The sequence below is a fragment of the Babylonia areolata genome, chromosome 2, assembly GCF_041734735.1.
Source record: "Babylonia areolata isolate BAREFJ2019XMU chromosome 2, ASM4173473v1, whole genome shotgun sequence".
NCBI lineage: Eukaryota > Metazoa > Mollusca > Gastropoda > Neogastropoda > Buccinidae > Babylonia > Babylonia areolata.
In genome coordinates this window covers 54,375,017-54,394,214 of record NC_134877.1, presented here as the reverse complement: position 1 = coordinate 54,394,214, position 19,198 = coordinate 54,375,017, and the positions used below count along the sequence as shown (strand labels likewise).

At 39.8% G+C, this 19,198-nt stretch overlaps 1 protein-coding gene across 2 annotated transcripts; it reads right to left on the bottom strand.

Annotated features, from left to right (window-relative positions):
• Window positions 1-319: 319 nt before the first annotated feature.
• LOC143279508 (cytoplasmic 60S subunit biogenesis factor ZNF622-like) lies at window positions 320-10,186 on the bottom strand. 2 transcript variants are annotated; one of them, XM_076583555.1, is made up of 8 exons: window positions 10,121-10,186; window positions 7,330-7,523; window positions 5,244-5,457; window positions 4,557-4,748; window positions 3,549-3,711; window positions 2,285-2,382; window positions 1,742-1,879; window positions 320-1,298 (listed from the first exon to the last, which is right to left on the bottom strand). In XM_076583555.1, exons 2-8 carry the CDS (start codon window positions 7,504-7,506, stop codon window positions 1,171-1,173), a joined length of 1,110 nt encoding a protein of 369 aa, XP_076439670.1. In that variant the 5' UTR covers window positions 7,507-7,523; window positions 10,121-10,186; the 3' UTR covers window positions 320-1,170. The 2 variants fall into 2 exon arrangements, with proteins under 2 accessions (XP_076439670.1, XP_076439669.1); XM_076583554.1 differs by having other exon boundaries at window positions 10,071-10,185.
• Window positions 10,187-19,198: the final 9,012 nt, after the last annotated feature.

The window sequence follows — 19,198 nt, the reverse complement described above, 5'->3', positions numbered from 1 at the left end:
TAGAGATATATAAATGCTAAAGCATTGTAAGTTGTCTTTGTGAATAATAGATTAGTTGTGTTCTTTTGCTTTTTGGTAATTTACTTACAACCTGTTCACGTAAGTAGATTATCCTGTTACTTCTCTTTGCATGTGAATGCTAAATGTTCTTCCTTTGTGGGTAAGATACTGAATATAACATTTGGCAGCCAGTCAGATACTGACAACAGGCAAGCCAACTGTGTCACAAAGATAGTACTTATATTCATATATTCTGGACTAAAAAAATATAAGCTGTGTCACTCACTCACTCACCCACACACACAGAGGATGCAAACACTGAAAGTGATTTATTTATTGTCCATTGGCAAGCTGTCATACATGCATGACATGCAAGGACTGAACAAGGACTTTTTCACTGACCAGTTTCTCACATACAATTAAGCAAACACATCTTCACTCCACCCAGTGAATGACTTTTATCAGGGCTGAAGGCATCTTAACAATGATCAAAAATCAAATCAACCCCCCACTGACAAAATAGAATGGAAAATAAACAGCAAAAAATGATCTCCCAGCATCATTGTCAAAGTTTGGTAAAAGACTATTCATATCTTTCAAAATATATTCATTGAAATGCCTTTGGAACAACATCATTAAAAAGGAAAACCTATTTCAAAGAAAAAGTGACTGGATGATGTGTGTAAATTTACCAAGAATAAATTAACATATATACACATGTTCGGAAGGTACAGAAAATCTGTAGTACTCTGGAAGTTCAGGAACAGAAAATTTCAAACTTCTGCAATAATTCTAATCTAATACACATAATCTTTTATAAGACGGACGACATATTTAATTCAGTCAAAAGCAATCCCTATCATAAAAATGTTCATCATATATCCAGTGCATAGTCAAGCACTGTCATAAACACACTCTCAAGTCTATCAAAGGAGTAGTACATGCTCAAGAACATGGTCATAAACCCTGAGACCTTATCAACCAAATTTGGTGCAGTCAGTCAAAACGAAAGCAACATCACTTCATTTAGAACATCATCTTGATATAAGAGGTGGGGAAAGAAATTTTTCTGTCTTTACCATGCACAACCAGCCATCCCATTTTCCACCAGGTCACATGGCATATATATACAACAACTGATGAGTGCATAGCTCTCGTTTCACAGCACAGCTATATAGGATTCTGCTCTCGATAATGGAACTGCATCTTGTTTGCCTTCGTTCCTACTTTCATAGAGAACCTTTGCTTCATCCTCTGCAGATAATGAACATCTCGTGCCCGCTGCTTGACGGCTGCCCCTGTGAACAAAAAATATCAATTCCAGCATACCAAGTGAGAGCAAGTATCTACGACAGAAAAGCAAGTATAAATACCAATGACACATGAGCCAAGAACATATCTGTTCAGTTCATGTGGAATTGGAAAAGAAACCCAAAAAAACAGTTACTATAAATCTGACACATATTTGCAAAAACATGCATTTTGGTAACTGTGATTCAGTCTTTAAGGTTACGATAACAATGTGTATCTACTTTATGTCTACATACTTGTCAATTTTGCACTGGTGATGTTGAGCATCAATTTATACAACTTAACATGTACTGTAATCATTATCTATTGTCATTACTTGTGGCGCTGACTTCCCTTAAAGTCAAACATTGTTTCTTATGTGTTTTAAACGCAGACTGTGTCAAACTGATTGAGAAGAAAATAACCTGCTTTGAAAAGAAAGGAATCTTACCTGTAGCACCTGTCCATCCCAGCGCCTTGTAGTTGGCCAGCACTTTACTGAGAGGGGTCTTCGCCTTGACCACCTGTTGCCTACCTCCGTGGTTCTGCTTGTAATAGCAGGCAAGGCTTCGGTGACCTATCGTGGACCCTGAAACCAGGAATTAGCCTCTGTATCTCTGAACACAAATCTCAGCTAGCCTCTCCAGACATTTGTCACCATAATGAGACAAGTCAACATCTCCCAAGTAACAATTCCATAATGAGACCAGTTACCATTTCCATTGTAAGAATTCTACAATGAAACGAACTAATATCTTCCCAGTAACAATTCCATAATGAGACAAGTTAATATCTCTCTATTAACAATTCATAACGAGATAAGTTAACATCTCCCCAGAAACAATTCCATTATGAGACAAGTTACCCTTTCTCTAATAACAATTCTATAATGAGATGAATTAACATCTGAATCTTGATATTAGTGAACAGACAACAGATTAAAGTTGAAATCACTGCAACATGTCATGGAAGTTCAAGACACAGTGTTGATTACCTGAAGGCAGAACCAGTTCAAAGCCACCAGATATCAACATCTCTGGGTCGACAGTTTCATCCCCCTCGCCTGCTTCATCTGCATCTGGGTAACTGCTCCTGGAGAAGGAAACTATTTCATCAGACTTTGCTCTTAAAATTTATGCAAAAACGCTCTCTCACACACACATACCACAAACATTTTACTTAAAGAACAAGACAATGGGATGGTTAATAACAAGACAATGGGACAGTCAATTTCCAGCAGGATGAATAAAGTTGTACTATACTGGTTATATTATCATATTAATGATCTTACAGTAAACAGGTATCAAACCTGTCTCTTAAGCATCACACATCATTATGCAAACAAAAACTTCAGGGTCGGAGCTACATAAAACAAACCCAAACAGCAAAAAAAACCAACAACAGAAAACACCCCCCCCAAAAAAAACCAACAACAACAACAAAACAACCAACAACAACAAAAAACAAAACAAAACAAACAAACAAAAAAAAAGAACTGAAAGTCATGTCTAAAACTGAGACTGTCCACCTTAGGAGCCGCCTATAGACTCATATGTGCGGATTTCTAAAAGAACATATTAGGCGGTACAACCAGTTGCAAAAAATTTACACACATCCCCTGATTGTCAGCAAGGGCTGTCAACAATGGAAACTTTGTACATTGAATCTAACTGTTCATGTGAAAGGACCTTTCACAGGTGAAGCAGACGGTGTTTAATACCCGTCTCAGGTCTATCCTTTTATTCATTCCTAAAAATTCTTTATAACTTTCCTTTTAGATGGCCTATCATTTATGACACTTCAACAGCATCACCCTCAAGCCACCTCTCCCAAATCACACATACCCAGCCACACCTGGGCTTGTCCTCCAATAACCCTGATGCCAGTGGTTCATATGCCTATTGTTTGGTTTGCTCACAGTTCTCCCGCACTTTTTGTTGCTCTACAGCTCTTGCAATCAATATTTTGCCACAGAGAAATAAGAAAGCAGCAGAGAGAGAAAATACAGGATCATTTCCAGAAAGAGAAATCAATGTGTGGTGATTGCTACATAAATAACATACAATCACTGTCACTCAACAGGAATACAAAGAAAGGCATAAAATGTTTAGATGCTAAGCTGACCTAAACCTCACATACAAAAATCACAATTACAAACATGCACATACAAAGAGAGAAAGACAGACAGAAAGGAAGACAGAAAGAAGGACAGAGACAGACAACACAAAAGAACAAATGGTGTCAGCCAAGTACTGTACCTGTAGTCATAGAAGTCAACATATTGTGCCCGGCTGGAGTCATCATGTTTCATCTTGCAGTGGCCCTTGTCCACCATGTGTTTCTGCACGGCACGCACACTGCGGAACAGCTTGCTGCGGTCCTGACACCACAAGCACATGTGACCCTGGCTGATCAACTCCCCTGCAAAGTATACAAAACACTAAACATACCTCCAGCTGGAAATGGAGTTTGGCCAGCAGACAGCAGACTAAAAGCAAGACGTCTTGCCACTGAGCTGCAATGAATTTTGGCCAAACAGAGCAAAGCAATATGCTTAGTTTGCATCACTCAGACATGGTACAGTTTTTAACACCAAACATGATATTCAGCTAACTGAATGTTCGGTATGCACAAATATAATTGTATATGTAGTGAAGGGGGAATGATATACATGCAATTCATGTGTAATTTTCATAAAATAATTCATTTTTGTTCATGTTGGTCTTTTTTTTTTTTTTTTAATGTGCTTTATTTACTTACTCATTTCTTCATTTATTTATTTCTATGTGTCTTTTTTTCTTCTTCTTATGTTCATAAATGTGCAAACCCCACTGTGGCTTTCAGGCTTGGTCAGTAAGCCAGTGGCTGAGGTATTACTGCATATATTAGAACTGTGAAGTTGAAGCATGGTGGAATCATTAAGATTTGTTTCTTGTTGTTTGTCACAAAATGGTGATCCACTTACAAGTTACATGTTCCTAAGAAAACATGCCAAAAAGCACATATACCCATTTTACACACACACACACACACACACAGAGTAACATATACATACAGGGTTTTCTAAACGAGTAAGAAAAGACAAAGGGTTCAAAATTTTTTTCTTTAAATGAATTTGTGGAAGTCATGTTTAATTCGGAGAGAAGAGGGACAGAAAAAGAAAGGGAGAGAGAGGGACAGTGGGCAAGAGAGACAGACAGACAGAGAGCTAAGTGTGTCCTCTTGCTGCAACAAATAAAACAGCCCAAGTCTATCCAAACACATACCCAGATAAACAACAAGCCCTTCAAGGTCAGAGATGAACTCGGCATCCGGCAGGAAGAAGCTGTGCTGTGTGGTCATGTGGCTCAGATTGGTTTCCAATGCGGACGAGATGTGTGAGCAGAACAGACACTCCTCCAGACCAAGGACCTCCTCTCCTTCATCCCATGATTCCTCGTCAGAATCCTTGTCCTCCTCTGATCCACACACATCAAATTATTATTACTATCTAGAATCCTTGTCCTCCTCTGATCCACACACATCAAATTATTATTACTATCATTGAACTTCTCACAATTACATCAGAAAAAATAAAAGACAGATCTAGAGCAATCATAATCATCACCATCAGTCACAAACTATAACAGCTTTCTACCATCCAAACTGAAACTGTTCCAAATAAACAGATAAACACAATCACACAAGTTCACCAACAACAACAAAAAAATGTGAATGTGCAAACTACAGACCTCATGTAACTCTCCCCCACACCCCATCAATCTCCTCAGTGACCTGAATTACATCAATGCATTCACTAATTACTGAACAAATAACTGAATTTTCACATTGGTGAGGTAATGCAAATGCTAATAATATCACTTGAGTGAATAATTCTTATTTTCAAAATCTTTACCTAAAAAAAAAGAAAAAAAAAGAAGAAAAAAAAAGAAAGAACTCAAAGCATGTTTCACCTTCATCAGACTCCACTTCCATCTCCCCTTGGTCCGACGATTTACTGGTGGAACGTGTCACCATCTGTGATTTATCAATGCCCTGCTTCTGTGCAATGGCGTCCATTTCCCGATGCTTTTTGGAACGCAGATGGCTGTCAAGGGCATTCTGGGACTTAAAGGCTTTGTTACATAATACGCAAAAGCCATCCTCGGACTCCTTCTCTTTCGCAGCCTGTGACACAACAGTGTTTGAAACATAGTTAATACTGGAACAGAAAATATTCATTTTGTAAATTAGTCAAACAGCAATACAATAACTGATAAACAACTGGACCATTCGAATGTTCTTTCTTAACACTCACTAGAACTAAACATATCAAGAAACATGAAAAAGCAAGGTGACTGCTGATAACATTAAATGATAATAATAATAATAATAATAATGATATTTCATAAACAAAATTATTAGCGCTTTTTCAGATGTGCAAAAAATATGACACTGGAACAAAAATCCATGAGCTGGTTTCATGACGCAATTATGAACATAGTCATAGCAGAAAAACGTTTGTATGAACAAAATTTGCATTTCACAATGGCTATATGGAGGGATTTTGTTTGTAAATGTGTTTGTAACTTAAGTGGTGGTCCACCCAACCACTAACTGTTATGTACCAAGGTTGACAGCATAGCTGCACGTCATTAACAGCAAACCAGCGTATCTGTAGTAGGTCTGAACACGGGTTTAGTGTTTATGTATGAGCCATGAACTACACACAAAAAAAGAAGGAACGGCAAACTGTGTGCTGTCCAGTTACATTTTTTCTCAGAGCACGTTTTTACCAAATTTGCACCACAACCCATTTGACTTTTATGATGATATTCAAATGTTTATGCATTTTTGCATCCCCCCCACACACCAGCACACAAATGAGCATACACACACAAAAACAACAACAACACACACTGGTACATACATACTGAAATGTACTGATTACACTGAAGTTTGACAGCATATAAGTATCACTATGATTTGTATGAAACAATTAATTTGACAAACTGTTGAAGTTCACAGATGAGTGCATGTTAACCATACAACAAATATGTGTATTTACAGTCAATGAGGTTTGTCGTACATATAAAGTGCTTTGACTACTGTGGTTTTTTGTTTTTTTTATTGTTACTGCGCTCTATTTATTAAAAAGTGCTGAATAAGTGTTCATTATAAACAGTATTAGTATTATTGTTATTGTTTTGTCATTACTATCATTATTATCATCATCATTACTGTTTTGGGAAGACCCCACTTGTCTTTTGACTAATTGGTTATGTATTTTCATGTCTCATTCACAACCTGTTCATACTAAATGATCCCCTCTCCCTCAACTCCCCCCCCAATCCCCCTTCCTTTCCCCTTCCCACACCCCTCTCCCCACCTAAATATGAGACCAAGCTCCAACCAAGTGATGAAAGCCTCATGCTTCCTTTCAGGAATGTAGTCAATAACATTCATCCAGTGCAAATAACACAACACATAGGCATAAGGGTCTCATGTATGTGCTCATAAGCAATAACTAAGAAAAACATGAAAGAAAACCAATTAAAGAGGCACACAGGCAAAATTGTGTACTTTACAGAAATTAAGTAATTGAACACATAAATCGATACAATAAATTGAGTTTTACACATATCTGCGTTTTTTTCCCACTTGTGTAAAGTGACAAACTGTCTGCCATTTGTTGCTACCACTTTCACACAGTGCCTGTTACTGTGTCAGTGTCTCCATCATTATCACGTATGGACTCTTTAGTTCCATTGCATGTGTTTGGGAAATTCCAAAAGAAAACATGCAGAAGTGCTACACATAGCAAAAAAATTGTTCATAGGTGTATCATGAAACTGGCAAAACTGATTTACAGACTGATTCTTACAAATCTTAGTTGTGTTAAATTTTGGCCAAGGTACAATTTTCTGAAAAAAAGTTATGAAGCCAGCTTTCGAACTTGTCATGAAACCAGCCTGATCACTGTCAGCGTTACATCAGATACTGCATTTGTAGCAGATCTGAGTACTACAACTGGACATGCAAATCTTTGCCACATATTACCTTTTCTTGTTTGGCGGCCATTTGAATTTTGAACATTTCGGCAGACAGAGGCTCCATCTGGGCCACCTTTCTCTTGGTGTTGTACCGGTGCCATTCTGACTTGTAATGCTCACGGCCTCGATCCAGATCAGCAAAGGCCACTCGACAAGTGAGGCATGTCAATACCTTATCTTCCATTGTCAAACTTTGTTTTCCTGAATGAAAGAAATAAAACGTTATTTAAAAAATGGATCAGCATTACTGTCAAATGTCATGTAACAACAGCTATTAGTATAACTTTATATCTAGTCTTTGGTAGGCTGTGTTAGAGAGACAATAAGTAAATAAGAGAGTGGGGGAGAGGCAGAGAGAGAGAGAGAGAGAGAGAGAGAGAGAGAGAGAGAGAGAGATGCTTGATGCTATGACACTTTAATGTTATTGGCAATGATGTCCTTATCACATGGGTGAATGGTTCACCATACTTTCATTGCATAATAAAACATTGTAATAAACAAATGAAAATGATGAAAGCAAACACTGAAAAATATATAACACAGTTCTTTCCTTGAAGAAAAATGATAGCAACCAACAGGCCACCCAACACAACACTCCATTCATTCATCCACCAGTGCTACAGATTCCAACATTGGCTGCAGAAGAAAATGTCAAACCGAGTATCTGACCATGCAGTTTCTATCTGTTTCTAATCTTGAAAGCTTCCAATGTAAATTTTGTCATAAAAATTATCATCTTGTGATCTTCTGATGCTAACATGCAAAAGAGATCATTTCTTTTTAGCAAATTTTTTTTTTTTTCCCCCAAAACACACATAAAATGTATCTACTCTCCAAAACATCATAAGATTTACTATCAGTATCACACAAAAATGATGATGGACATGGAAAATTTGTGGAGAGAGAGAGAGAGAGAGAGAGAGAGAGAGAGAGAGAGAGAGAGAGAGAGAGAGCATGGGATTAAAATGGGGTGACAAGCAAACCACTACAGGCTGACGACATGAAAAGAAGAGGGCTGGGGATGAAGGGAATGACTGACAGACTTCAGTGCAAGCTTGACATAAGATCTGCAACTTCTGTTAACCTCTTCAGTGCCATGTAACATGTAATGATGTATACATCAGCAAAAATGCTCTGCCATTTGCTCCATGTCCATGACATATATATATATATATGTCCACATCATTTCAGAATTTTTCAGTTACATTTCAAAGCTGATGTGTTCCAGTAACCAACAAATGTAAAGCTTGATAATGATGTCTAGCTGTATTATCTGTGAGCAACAGCCACTTATGCTAGGTATGGTAATTACTGGATGTTATAATTATTGTCAGTACCCCTCTCCAGTGGCTTAAACAGCAGTGTGTTGGAAACACCCTTTGTGATTTTGTCACTCAAGATGTTGAAGAGGCTTTACAAGTTATTGGAGATGATGCAGTTTGTGCTTGTGGTGATAAAATCATGTCAGATGGTTTGCTTGATGCAAATGAAAGTGAGAGATGATTTGCAGAGAGGGTGGAGGGTGAGGGTAGCTGCAGAACTAGATGTATCAATAAAAGGAGACAGAGCAGACAGGAAGCTGAGACAGCTCTGTGGCTGACCCACAGTTGACCTAAAAGATAACCTGTCCCCCTATTCTGGGCAGGGAGGGAGGGACATATGAAGGGGTGGAACAATATAATGTGTTGCATGAATCACTGGACAAATGTTTTTTTTTTTTAAATCATGCTGGTAATAATCAAAGAAGGGGATCAGCTAGTGCCTGTGGGTGAAAATCTGAACAGAAATAACCCCCAAGGCTCTCATGTACTGTATGCCAACTGGGTCAGGGTTAACCTCTTTGACATTGCCTGAAAGTAAGCACAAAATACATGGGTGTAGGACAGGCAGGCATGGCACTTGATGTGGATGTGCATGTGCGTGTGTGTGATTTATATTTCTCTTGAAATAAAAATCAACTAAATGGAACAGTTTGCTGCCTACATTACTAATGCAGTTGCAAAGAAACTGAGTGAATGATGGGATAAAAATGTGTAGAATACAAGAACTTAGGTTTACAATTGATTACTCTGTGTACCTAAGTTATGGTGACATATTTAAATTTAGTTTTCAAGTTCATTACACTTTCAGCTGCTTTTACAATCTGAATCTATCACATGTATTCAGAAAGTATATGAAGTTTGTTTTTCTCAAATTTATGGTTCCCTCAGTGCTAACCAGTGTGTTAAGTAAGTTCTAAACCATCAATTTTCCTTTCGGAAAAGTATTGGCTATGTGTACTTTCTTGTATCACCATCAGTTTACTGCTGGATTTTATTTGTTAATTATTTCTCTTCTCAACCAAAACCACCTAACAAAAGAATTGCCCGGCACCGAAGAGCTTAAAGTTTCTTACTGAAATTATTGGGTGTGAAAATAACCCTGGTTGGGTCTGTTTTTCTTCTTTCGTTTTATCATGGATCATACAGGTCTACATTCTTATAACATGAGCGATGCTCATGTGTTGTTACTAACGGTTACACAGCATTTTGATTATTAATCTCATTCTAAACGATGCTATACAACCTGATATTTGTAATACCCTGAGTGAAAAAAGATTTAAAAAAAAAAGAGGAAAAAGTAACTTAGAAACTTTACTCAACCACACACACACACACACAAAGATTGTGAAAAATATGAAGAAACGGCATTATTACACTTGGCAGATTCTCAACAGAGTATACGAAATAAAATAAGATATGGTTTTACCTGAAACTGAAATGATGACCATTGGTATACAAAATAAAGATTAAACTCACTTCTCTTACTAGTGTGCTGCCACTGGATAACATCAGTTGCAAAGGGTTGTGCAACGTGCTCGGTGAAATTCGTCTTAAAGCCCAAAACAACTCAATCTTTCATCGTGGGGGACAAAGTATCGCGAGTCCGTAACAAGGACTTTACAATACATGTATACTTATATTTACTTATATGTTACTTAGAGTTGTTTTACGATACGGGTCCCAGGGACTCCTCTTCATCGGGCTCTACTTCAAGTTCAGGCTGCTTATATGCGCCACTCCCGGTTGTCTGTACTTTTGCCCTGAATTATTGAAGTCTTCAAACATGATTTCTTGGTCTGACCAGAATTTGTCGAGACTATTCTTGAGTATTGAGTACAGTTTTTGCACAAACGACATGTGTCGGAAGGCTGTTCCAAATATTGACAATTCCTCAGGGATGTATTTGCTTGCATTGGGTAAATTTTCATTGGATGTCCCCTCAAGTTGTTCCAGTACTGACGTCAGTCAGGTCAGTGCTACTTCCTTCCAGAGTTTGATGAAGCCACACACATCCCTGTCATAAATTCCTGTAACGATCTCATATATTTCAATCATGTCTCCTCTTAACTTACGGTAGCTAAGCGTTGGTAACTTCAATTTCTTTAATCGTTGGGCATCAGTAAGATATATATTTACTGAAATCCTGGAATTTGCTTGGAAGCACACCTCTGAATTCCTTCGATCTGCTCTATTAATTTTACACTCATAGGCTACCAGATGGAACTTGCATAATCAAGGTGTGATCTCCATAGAGATTTGTATAGTGGCAGGAAACTCTTCTCGTTTAAGTGGTGGACTGTCCCCTTCTGATGACAGCAAACATTTGACTGGCTTCCGTTTTCAAATTCACTTGTCCTCCTACAGCCGGTGTTCTTCAGACTTGAGCCCTTCGTCAGTCACTACGCCTTTGTTTTAAACAAGATGACTGGAAAGAACTGAATTGCCTAATTTGGTGTCAGTCAACTGACAAAGTATTTGCAGAGAAAATGTTAATGTTAAAGTTTACCACGGACACACAGACACAGACACACACACACACACACAGACAACCGAACACTGGGTTAAAACATGGACTCACTTTGTTTACACAAGTGAGTCAAAAAAGTGGACAGCGCAGCATGTGAACTGTTCTTATGTATTTGTTTGCTGAGTGGAATAGCTGTCTGACTGTCTACAAAACTTCCAAAACTTTTGAAATCAGTCTTGTCACAATAATTTTCTGACAATCTTTCACAGGTGACTGCTACATGCAAGGCCATCACATTCCCAAACAGCAAGCCCTCCACCCTTACACCCTCCCCCCCACCCACCCACACACACAGACAGACAGACAGGCAGACAGACAGCGCTTGACGGCAAAACCACGGTACGCAGGTTCTTGAGCGGCCGACATGAGACCATTTGCGGTAACAAGCGCAATGCCTCACATCAGTCATGCAATGCCCCCACATCAGCCAAATAATGCCATCACATAATGCACCAACATCAGCCATGCAATGCCCCCACATCAGCCATGCATTACCCCCTCATGCAATGCCCCCCCCGCCCCATGCAATGTCCCCCCATGCAATGACCCCCGATGCAACGCCCCCACATCATCCATGCAATGCCCCCACATCAGCCATGTAATGCGCCACATCAGCCATGCAATGCCCCCCCCCCTGGAATGCCTCTCCATGCAATGCCCCCCCCCCAACCCCCATGCAATGCCCCCCGATGGAATGCCTCTCCATGCAATGCGCCCACATCAGCCATACAATGCGTCCACATCAACCATGGAGATCGGCAAGTCTAAAGCAACCCATACTCACCAGAAGTAGCTTGCTGAAAATAGCGCGAACATTTTTATTAGGTTATTTCATTTTCATGACGTGCCTGTAAGAAAGCATGCTAGCACTGCGGCGCGTGTTTTGGAGAGAGGCTCGACACAGTTCAAGATCTGAAAGAGGAAAGAAATTCATTCACCAATGGTCTGACTGAAACCACCCCACGAATTCCAGCTTTTTTCTGTCATCAGTCTTTGGACAATGATCACATTGCAAAAAGATGACCTCCTGACATTTGCCCTTAAGACTAAGCTTTTCACTCGAGTAGAATATCACCGGCATAAGAAGCGCCCAAGCGGCACCCTCTGTAGGGGTAAATAGGATACATGTAAGATCCACTGAGGACATGGCCATGGGGGCACGTGACCCCGTGAATTCGGAGAGACACCCCATGGGTCCTGAAAGTGGTTTTTACTCAGGGCAGGCAAGCCCGTGTTATTTGTCCTGGGTGCCATTTAGGGACATTATATCCCATAATTTTGATAAAACTAGACGTATGGCTTCGCAGAAAAGTAAATGATGAAGATGTAATCAATTTGATGGGAGAAGTGGATGATGAGCAAGATTGGTGAATGACACTTGAAGACATCAGTTTCATTTGTTGTACTCATTTAGTATACCAGAAATGGAAATGAAAACCGATGCTTCCATGCCAGATGGATAGAAAGGCAAACATGCTTATCTGAATGCAACGATCTGAACTCTTTTATTGAAAATGTAAGGGTAAATAATACCTCAGTCGGTAATTTTCAATGAAAATGCAGAGAGAATCTGAGTCTGGCATAGGAGCAATAGGACCAAAAGTTTAACATTGAGGCTGACAATTGATAGATTTAGGACCTTCGACAAAATCTGATTGCTAGAATTCGTGGGCTAACAAATTCGTAACAACTCTTCTTGAGAAACTACGCTGGCTGCCTGTCTACCACAGGATAGATTACTCACTAGCTACAATGTTTGATAACTGACCATAAACCATATTGTAATGACATGCCTATGTGACTTTCTTTCGATATTTACTCATTCTGTGTGTTAATGCTCAGCTGGTGATTCCAAAGTGCTGACCATTCTCGACGAAGCAAAATAACAAAGTCAGCGCTCTTTCTCTTAACTTGACCCAGGGGCATGGAGCAAAGAGCTCTTCTCAGTCCGTCACGAGATTCAAAGTTCCTAAGTTCAGTTTAAAAAATCTTTCAAGACACACCTTTGTCGTTCTGCCTACAATTGTTTTGGCTTTGTACTTCTTGAACTTATGCTGGTTGTGTTCAGTTCTCTTCCATGGGTGTCAACGGCAAGATCTGAAATTACTTGTCAACTTTTATTAATTTTATGACATGTTGTTTGATTTATTGCATAATGTTTTTAATTATGGTGTGAATTGGTTTTCTGTGTTAGAGACTGTTTCGACTTTAATACTTGTAACAACCTCTCTTCTTGTGATTTTTGCATCAGCTGTGTCACAACAGTCCATATGAAGTGAAATGCGTAGAGTGCAGAGTTGAGTGGCAACAAAAATACAACCATGCCGCCATAGACTTTGTTAAAAACAGGCACGCCCTCTGAAGCTAACGTCATAATCAGGCCAAATGAGAACCAACAAACAATATTTGTTATTGCAACTTTTGCAGTCAGACTGATCGAAAAATAAATCGATTCCTTTCCTGAACCAAGTGCTATTCGGTATTTCGGAGTTCGCCTGTGAATGATAACTTGACCAAAGAAAATCACAAAGCATACAACAGATTTGAATATCACAGTGACTTTAAACCATCCGAAGTTATGTGCAGAAGTGTTGTTTTCAAACAAGGCCAGACGACATAGACCAGACTGGCCTGAAAGGCCCCAGTCCGACAGTCCAGGAAGAAATGGCACCAAGGAAAGCACAGCTCCAACAAACCACGCTCCTGTACAAACTCCAACTGTAGAACGTTTACTGAATCCAGAATCATGCTGAAAACAAAAGACGATGACAAGATCAAGCGTCATAAAAAAGATGATCAGAACTGACACCTCACTGGACAGCAACGAGAGAAATCCAGCTGTTTTGCATGCCACAGTCTTTGTCCATGTCTTTTCAAACTGAAGATATTTTCCACCAAATATTTGATCAGCTATCATAACTATACCAACATGGATTCCCATGCAAATATTGGCAAACTGCAAATGAGACTGGGACATGAACAAACTACCTCTGATTAGATCTTTGATTAGTAATGCAGTCAAGAAGCAGGTCAAATTCCCTAGTAATGCAAACACACAAACCAACCAAAAGAAAATCCTGTGTAGTTCTGTTGGTATCAAATTCTCACACGAAATGAGCACAGGACTAGGTGCAAAACACATGAAATCCCTAAGTTTAGGATGTAAATTTCCACAGCAAAATCGATAGTTGGAAGAAAGTAATTTTTCTAAGTGGCTTAAACCAGACAGTAAATCCAAGGGAAAACTGTCAACAGGATTTCCTCTTATATCCAGTTCTGTTAATTGTGGCATATTTTTAAGACCGATAGTTCCGATATTTTCAATAGTAGAGAAAGATAGATTCAAACATTGCACATTTGGTAAGTATGTAGAAAAACTACTGTCCAGTACCTGAAGATATGTTCTTGATAAATCAATTCTTCGCAATGCATAATGAACATAATTGAAACGACTTGTCACAGATTTGATAGGGTTCTTAGCTAATTTCAAAATCCTTAAATTTGGGAATCCAAAGAAAAGCATCATACTGACAGTTCTTAGCTGATTATTGTTAAGATTAATAACTTGTAAATTGGAGTGTTTTGCATGTGAAATATTAACTAGGGAACAATGAGATAGATTCAGATGAACGAGATATATATTGTTGCTGAAATCTGTCAGCAGCATTCCCGATCCTGTGGCATCTACATATCGAAGTTGAAGAAAAAGATGAGAAAGAAAAGGCTTGTTGCACTGAAAGGAATGACCTTGACACAGACAACCTTCTGGACAGGTCATGTCACATGCCATTTCATCATCTCGGAGTGGACACTGACTCCAGCCATCACAAAGATGATATTCATGCACACAAATTCTGGAGGCGTGACACCAGTATAGCCCAGAACACAGCATCGTCTCACAGTCTTGTTCATCTTCTCCGTAAATGCAGTCGAAAAACCCATTGCACCGTGTGTACACAGGAAGACAATGTAAAGATTCAGATGTACAGTGATAGTGAGAGGCTGGACACAACATGTCAGCTTGGATGTTTTCCTGCACAAAATAACCTGTGCCGTCTAGATTGATGAAACGTCGTTGTTTTTTTAACACCTCTCTGTCCTGATCGTCGCAAAAAGTATTCACAACTTCGCAACCAAATTCATCACTATCGTCCACACAATCCGAGTGTTCATTGCAACGCTGGCTTTGTAAAACGCATTGACCATTTTTACAGAGAAAATCATTGTCGTGACAAGGAAGGTGTTCACAGAATGATTCATCGTTGTTATCTGGACAGTCCTGTCTAAAGTCGCACACCAATGTGTAATGCACTGTTGCAGTGACATCATCACAAAAGAACATCGCATGAGTGACAGCAGTGCTTTTGTTGGGAAAAGACAGCGTGTTGTTCCTTTTAGTCTCCACCTTAGAAAATATACAGAAATGTGAACGTGCTGTCTGTCCACAATGGCTGGAAGCATGACATGACCAGAACGTGTGTTTTATATGACCATCTGGACACATGTATAGCAGCTGTCGTGTTTGTTTGAACACAGATTGTTGTGACTGTCCCCGAGATAACTCAGGTATTGCAGTAACCGTGTGGTCTGATTGTGATTTTACCTCACACACTATTGAAGATTTTTTAACAAACCCAAGTTGGAATTGAGACTCAAACTCCATTGAAGACAGAGTCATCGACATTATGACCCTAGCAGGCCGGTAAGGGCAATCAGCTTGAAAATGACTCAGATCATAAATCAAGGTGTTGTCCCACCACCTTTCAAACTTACTATATTGGAAAGGAACAGCGTTCCAGCCTGAGATATAACCCACTAACACGGAAAAGTAGTCATACCTTTGAAAAAGATGAAGGAAATCTTCCTGTTCCGTTCTCGTTTTCAGCGATGCCAATCGCGAAAGCTTTTTCCGACACTCGTATGCTGCATACCTAAGTGATGAGGAGCTGCTCGGTTTGAAAATCTTGAAACACTTGTTACGTGAAGCCACCATTCCTTGACATTCAGGACTGCTGAAAGTACAGTGTTCTGTCTCATCACGGCCGTTGTCACATTCTGTCTTCAGGTTACAGTCCAGGTGCAACTGAAATTTGGAGAAGTAATCTACAGAACAGTTAAACAAAGTTTCAGATAATCTTTGGGGCTGGTCAGGTGAACAGTGATAAGAAAAGTGTATTTTCGGACCCTGTGGCTCATTGTTTATATTCATATACTGGATCTGAAGAGATGACGTGAAGAACACCCCCACCGCTGTGTTTTTCCCGACAAGTTTTTGTTTCATGGCATGATTCGTGCCAGACTGTCTGTAGATCAGTTCGATGCTCTCTTCACAGCTGTAACAAATGAATTCGTGAATACTGACCATGAACACACACCCAGTTGGTGCCTTGAAATTTTTGCTGAAAAGAAAGAGCCACGCTTTCGCACGTGGTATCATCAGAAGCCCAGAATGTGGCGACACGTATTTTACGATGGCATGATGATGATTCCTTGCCTCAATATTAATTCTCACTGGAGGGTAATTGTCACTGGCTAGAGCAACTACGTTTCTAACTGCTTGGAAGTAAATTTCCTCATGCGAATGATAACCACATTTCACGGTCACATGCCAAGGAACCGGAGGCCCAGAACTTAAAGAGTTTGATGAAATCGCTGTCCTCCACTTGCTCGAACCACACCAGTATGCCAGCCGCTGGACATGAACACGTGGAACCAGGCCTCTCGCAGTTTGCACGTGCTGCCAGCAGAAATGTGTGGACTCACCACACACGCCGTACACCACCCCTGTGTGTGCCGTATACACCGGCAATCCGTACTCATCACAGCTGGATGCATTGATGTGTAGAACTGTGACATTTCCATTGGTCTGGTTCGTGAGGTATGAAATACCGGGGCAGATGACACCAATCTTCGGTTGACTATCGTAAGAGCTGAAGCTGGTGCTGCTGATATCCTGCCGATGTGTGACGAAGTCAGCAAACACCAAAGAAAATGCCAGTACTGGTGCGAACATTGACAGAATTATGGAGGACAGGCCTACTGCTGTACGTGCTCTGCCAACTGGAGTGTCATAGCATTGAGTTTGTAACATCATTAGCGATTTCACCACGTTTATATTTAAAAGAACCTCTTTATTATCATATATGTTTTTAATCTATTTCAAAAATAGCTATTTATGTTATTTCTAACTGTGTAGTTTTCGACGAATGAAGATTTGATTTAAAGCTGTTTTTTTATTGAATCTTTTTATTATTATTTTTTGTATACATTATTCAACCGTTTAATGAATCATTCATTCAGTCAATCTTATGTTCTCGTGCTTTTGAAACGTGACACCACTTTAGTTCAGCTGAAACATACAAACTCGCGCTGCTCTCACCAGCAACCCACAAATGGAACTGGACCTGTGACAACCCCATTACATTAAGCATTTCATATTCCATGGCGAACGACCAGTTCGATTCATGACGCATCAGAAGAAACATGTTCTAAAATAACACGAATTTTAAGAAGTACAATATCCGAAAAAGAAACACTTCTATGATTTTATCACTGTCACTCTTTAAATGACTGGATCAATATCAACAGAACAGCATTCTGGCGAAATCAAAGAGATTTGTTTTAATTGAACACGCACATTACATAACATTATTCCAGAATAAGAAAGCCTACTCCAAACTTATTCACCCCCTTGCGAATCAGTCATGATAATTTAGCGACATTTCATGACAGTTCAATGTATATTAGGTGAGGTAGACCAAATGATCCACACGGTGAAGTTGCTGTCTGCATAAATCAGACTTAACGACGAAATCCTAGACAAGATATCTACAAGTCGATGTCACAGAAACAGTCTGTGCTGAAACAAGTTAAAATGGCTTATTGATTGGTTCTCCTGTAGAGTAATGGGATCTTGTAAAACACAACATTCGTCAAGCCGACAGTAGTTACAATATATCATTCAAGGAAAGTTAAAGGTTGAGTAAAAACTCCGTTATTTAGCTGATATTTTAGATTATTATCAACTCCATCATTTTATCAACTGTTGCGTTGTATTGTGTTTGTTGTGTCCAAGTGCAAATACAGTCACATTTTTATGCACTCTTACAGACACAGTTCCAAGTGTAATTTTTCCAAACCAATTAGGAAGAACCCTCGGTGTGGATTATTCATTTGGGAATAAAGCTATCTACCCCGTATTACATTAATTAACAAACCAACAAATGTCACAGAGAAATCACGTTCTAGTTTAGACATAATTATCCAACAAAGCCCTGATATCTTTTTTTTTGCTGCTCCATCATCTGCACCGTTTCAGTGGCATTACTCCCACGCCGCTCATTTAGATTCCCTCATACACGGCCACACCCGGGTTCGTCCGTCACAGTTCCAGCGTCGGCAGTCCACAGGGAACCATCGATGTTAGGTCACCAGGAGGCCACACACCAGAGGAGACCCTGCACTGCTTCTGAGTCACTCCGGTGGTGTTCAGTGGTGCCTGTTCTGTTTTAACGTACTTAGGACACCACCTACTAAGCCCCCTACTAACGACAATAATGGCTTAGTCGCGGAGCCAGACTGAGTGAGCGTCCCTCCCAGAGTGGAGACCGCCATCTCGTCCCTCAAACAACAGCCCCCCCATGAATCTGCCGACACTGACGACATTGACAGGACTCACCCCAAGCACGGAAGTGGAGGGGTATCGAAACTGAGGTCACCATGAGAGCAGGGCATGAAAGGCCACAGACTTTGAGACTATTTTGTTTATATTGATGACGATGAAGGAGGAGGAGGATGACGATGATGATGACGATGTTGCTATGGAGGTCCATTTTGGTTTGGGACTGCGCGACAAGGCTGTACTCTACGCTGTACTCAAAGCCCTGATATCTTCGTGTCCACTGCCATGTCACCAACCATATGCAGTGACGATAGCGTTTCATATGCAAGAGTAACAAAAGCAGTATAAAGTCCACTGTCAGGAGATCGCTGAGGAAGATGCAGTATCATTTATTTGATCAGAAAAC

Bases quoted from the DNA above. Each gene is read 5' to 3' on its own strand.
- LOC143279508 (XM_076583554.1), bottom strand. From the start codon at position 10,092: ATGGTCATCATTTCAGTTTCAG. The intron at 2,383-3,548 runs GTACAGTACTTG...TTCCTTCTCCAG, and splicing joins GTTGACTTCTATGACTACAG to GAGCAGTTACCCAGATGCAG. The intron at 1,880-2,284 runs GTAATCAACACT...TCCTGGTTTCAG, and splicing joins TGAACTGGTTCTGCCTTCAG to GGTCCACGATAGGTCACCGA.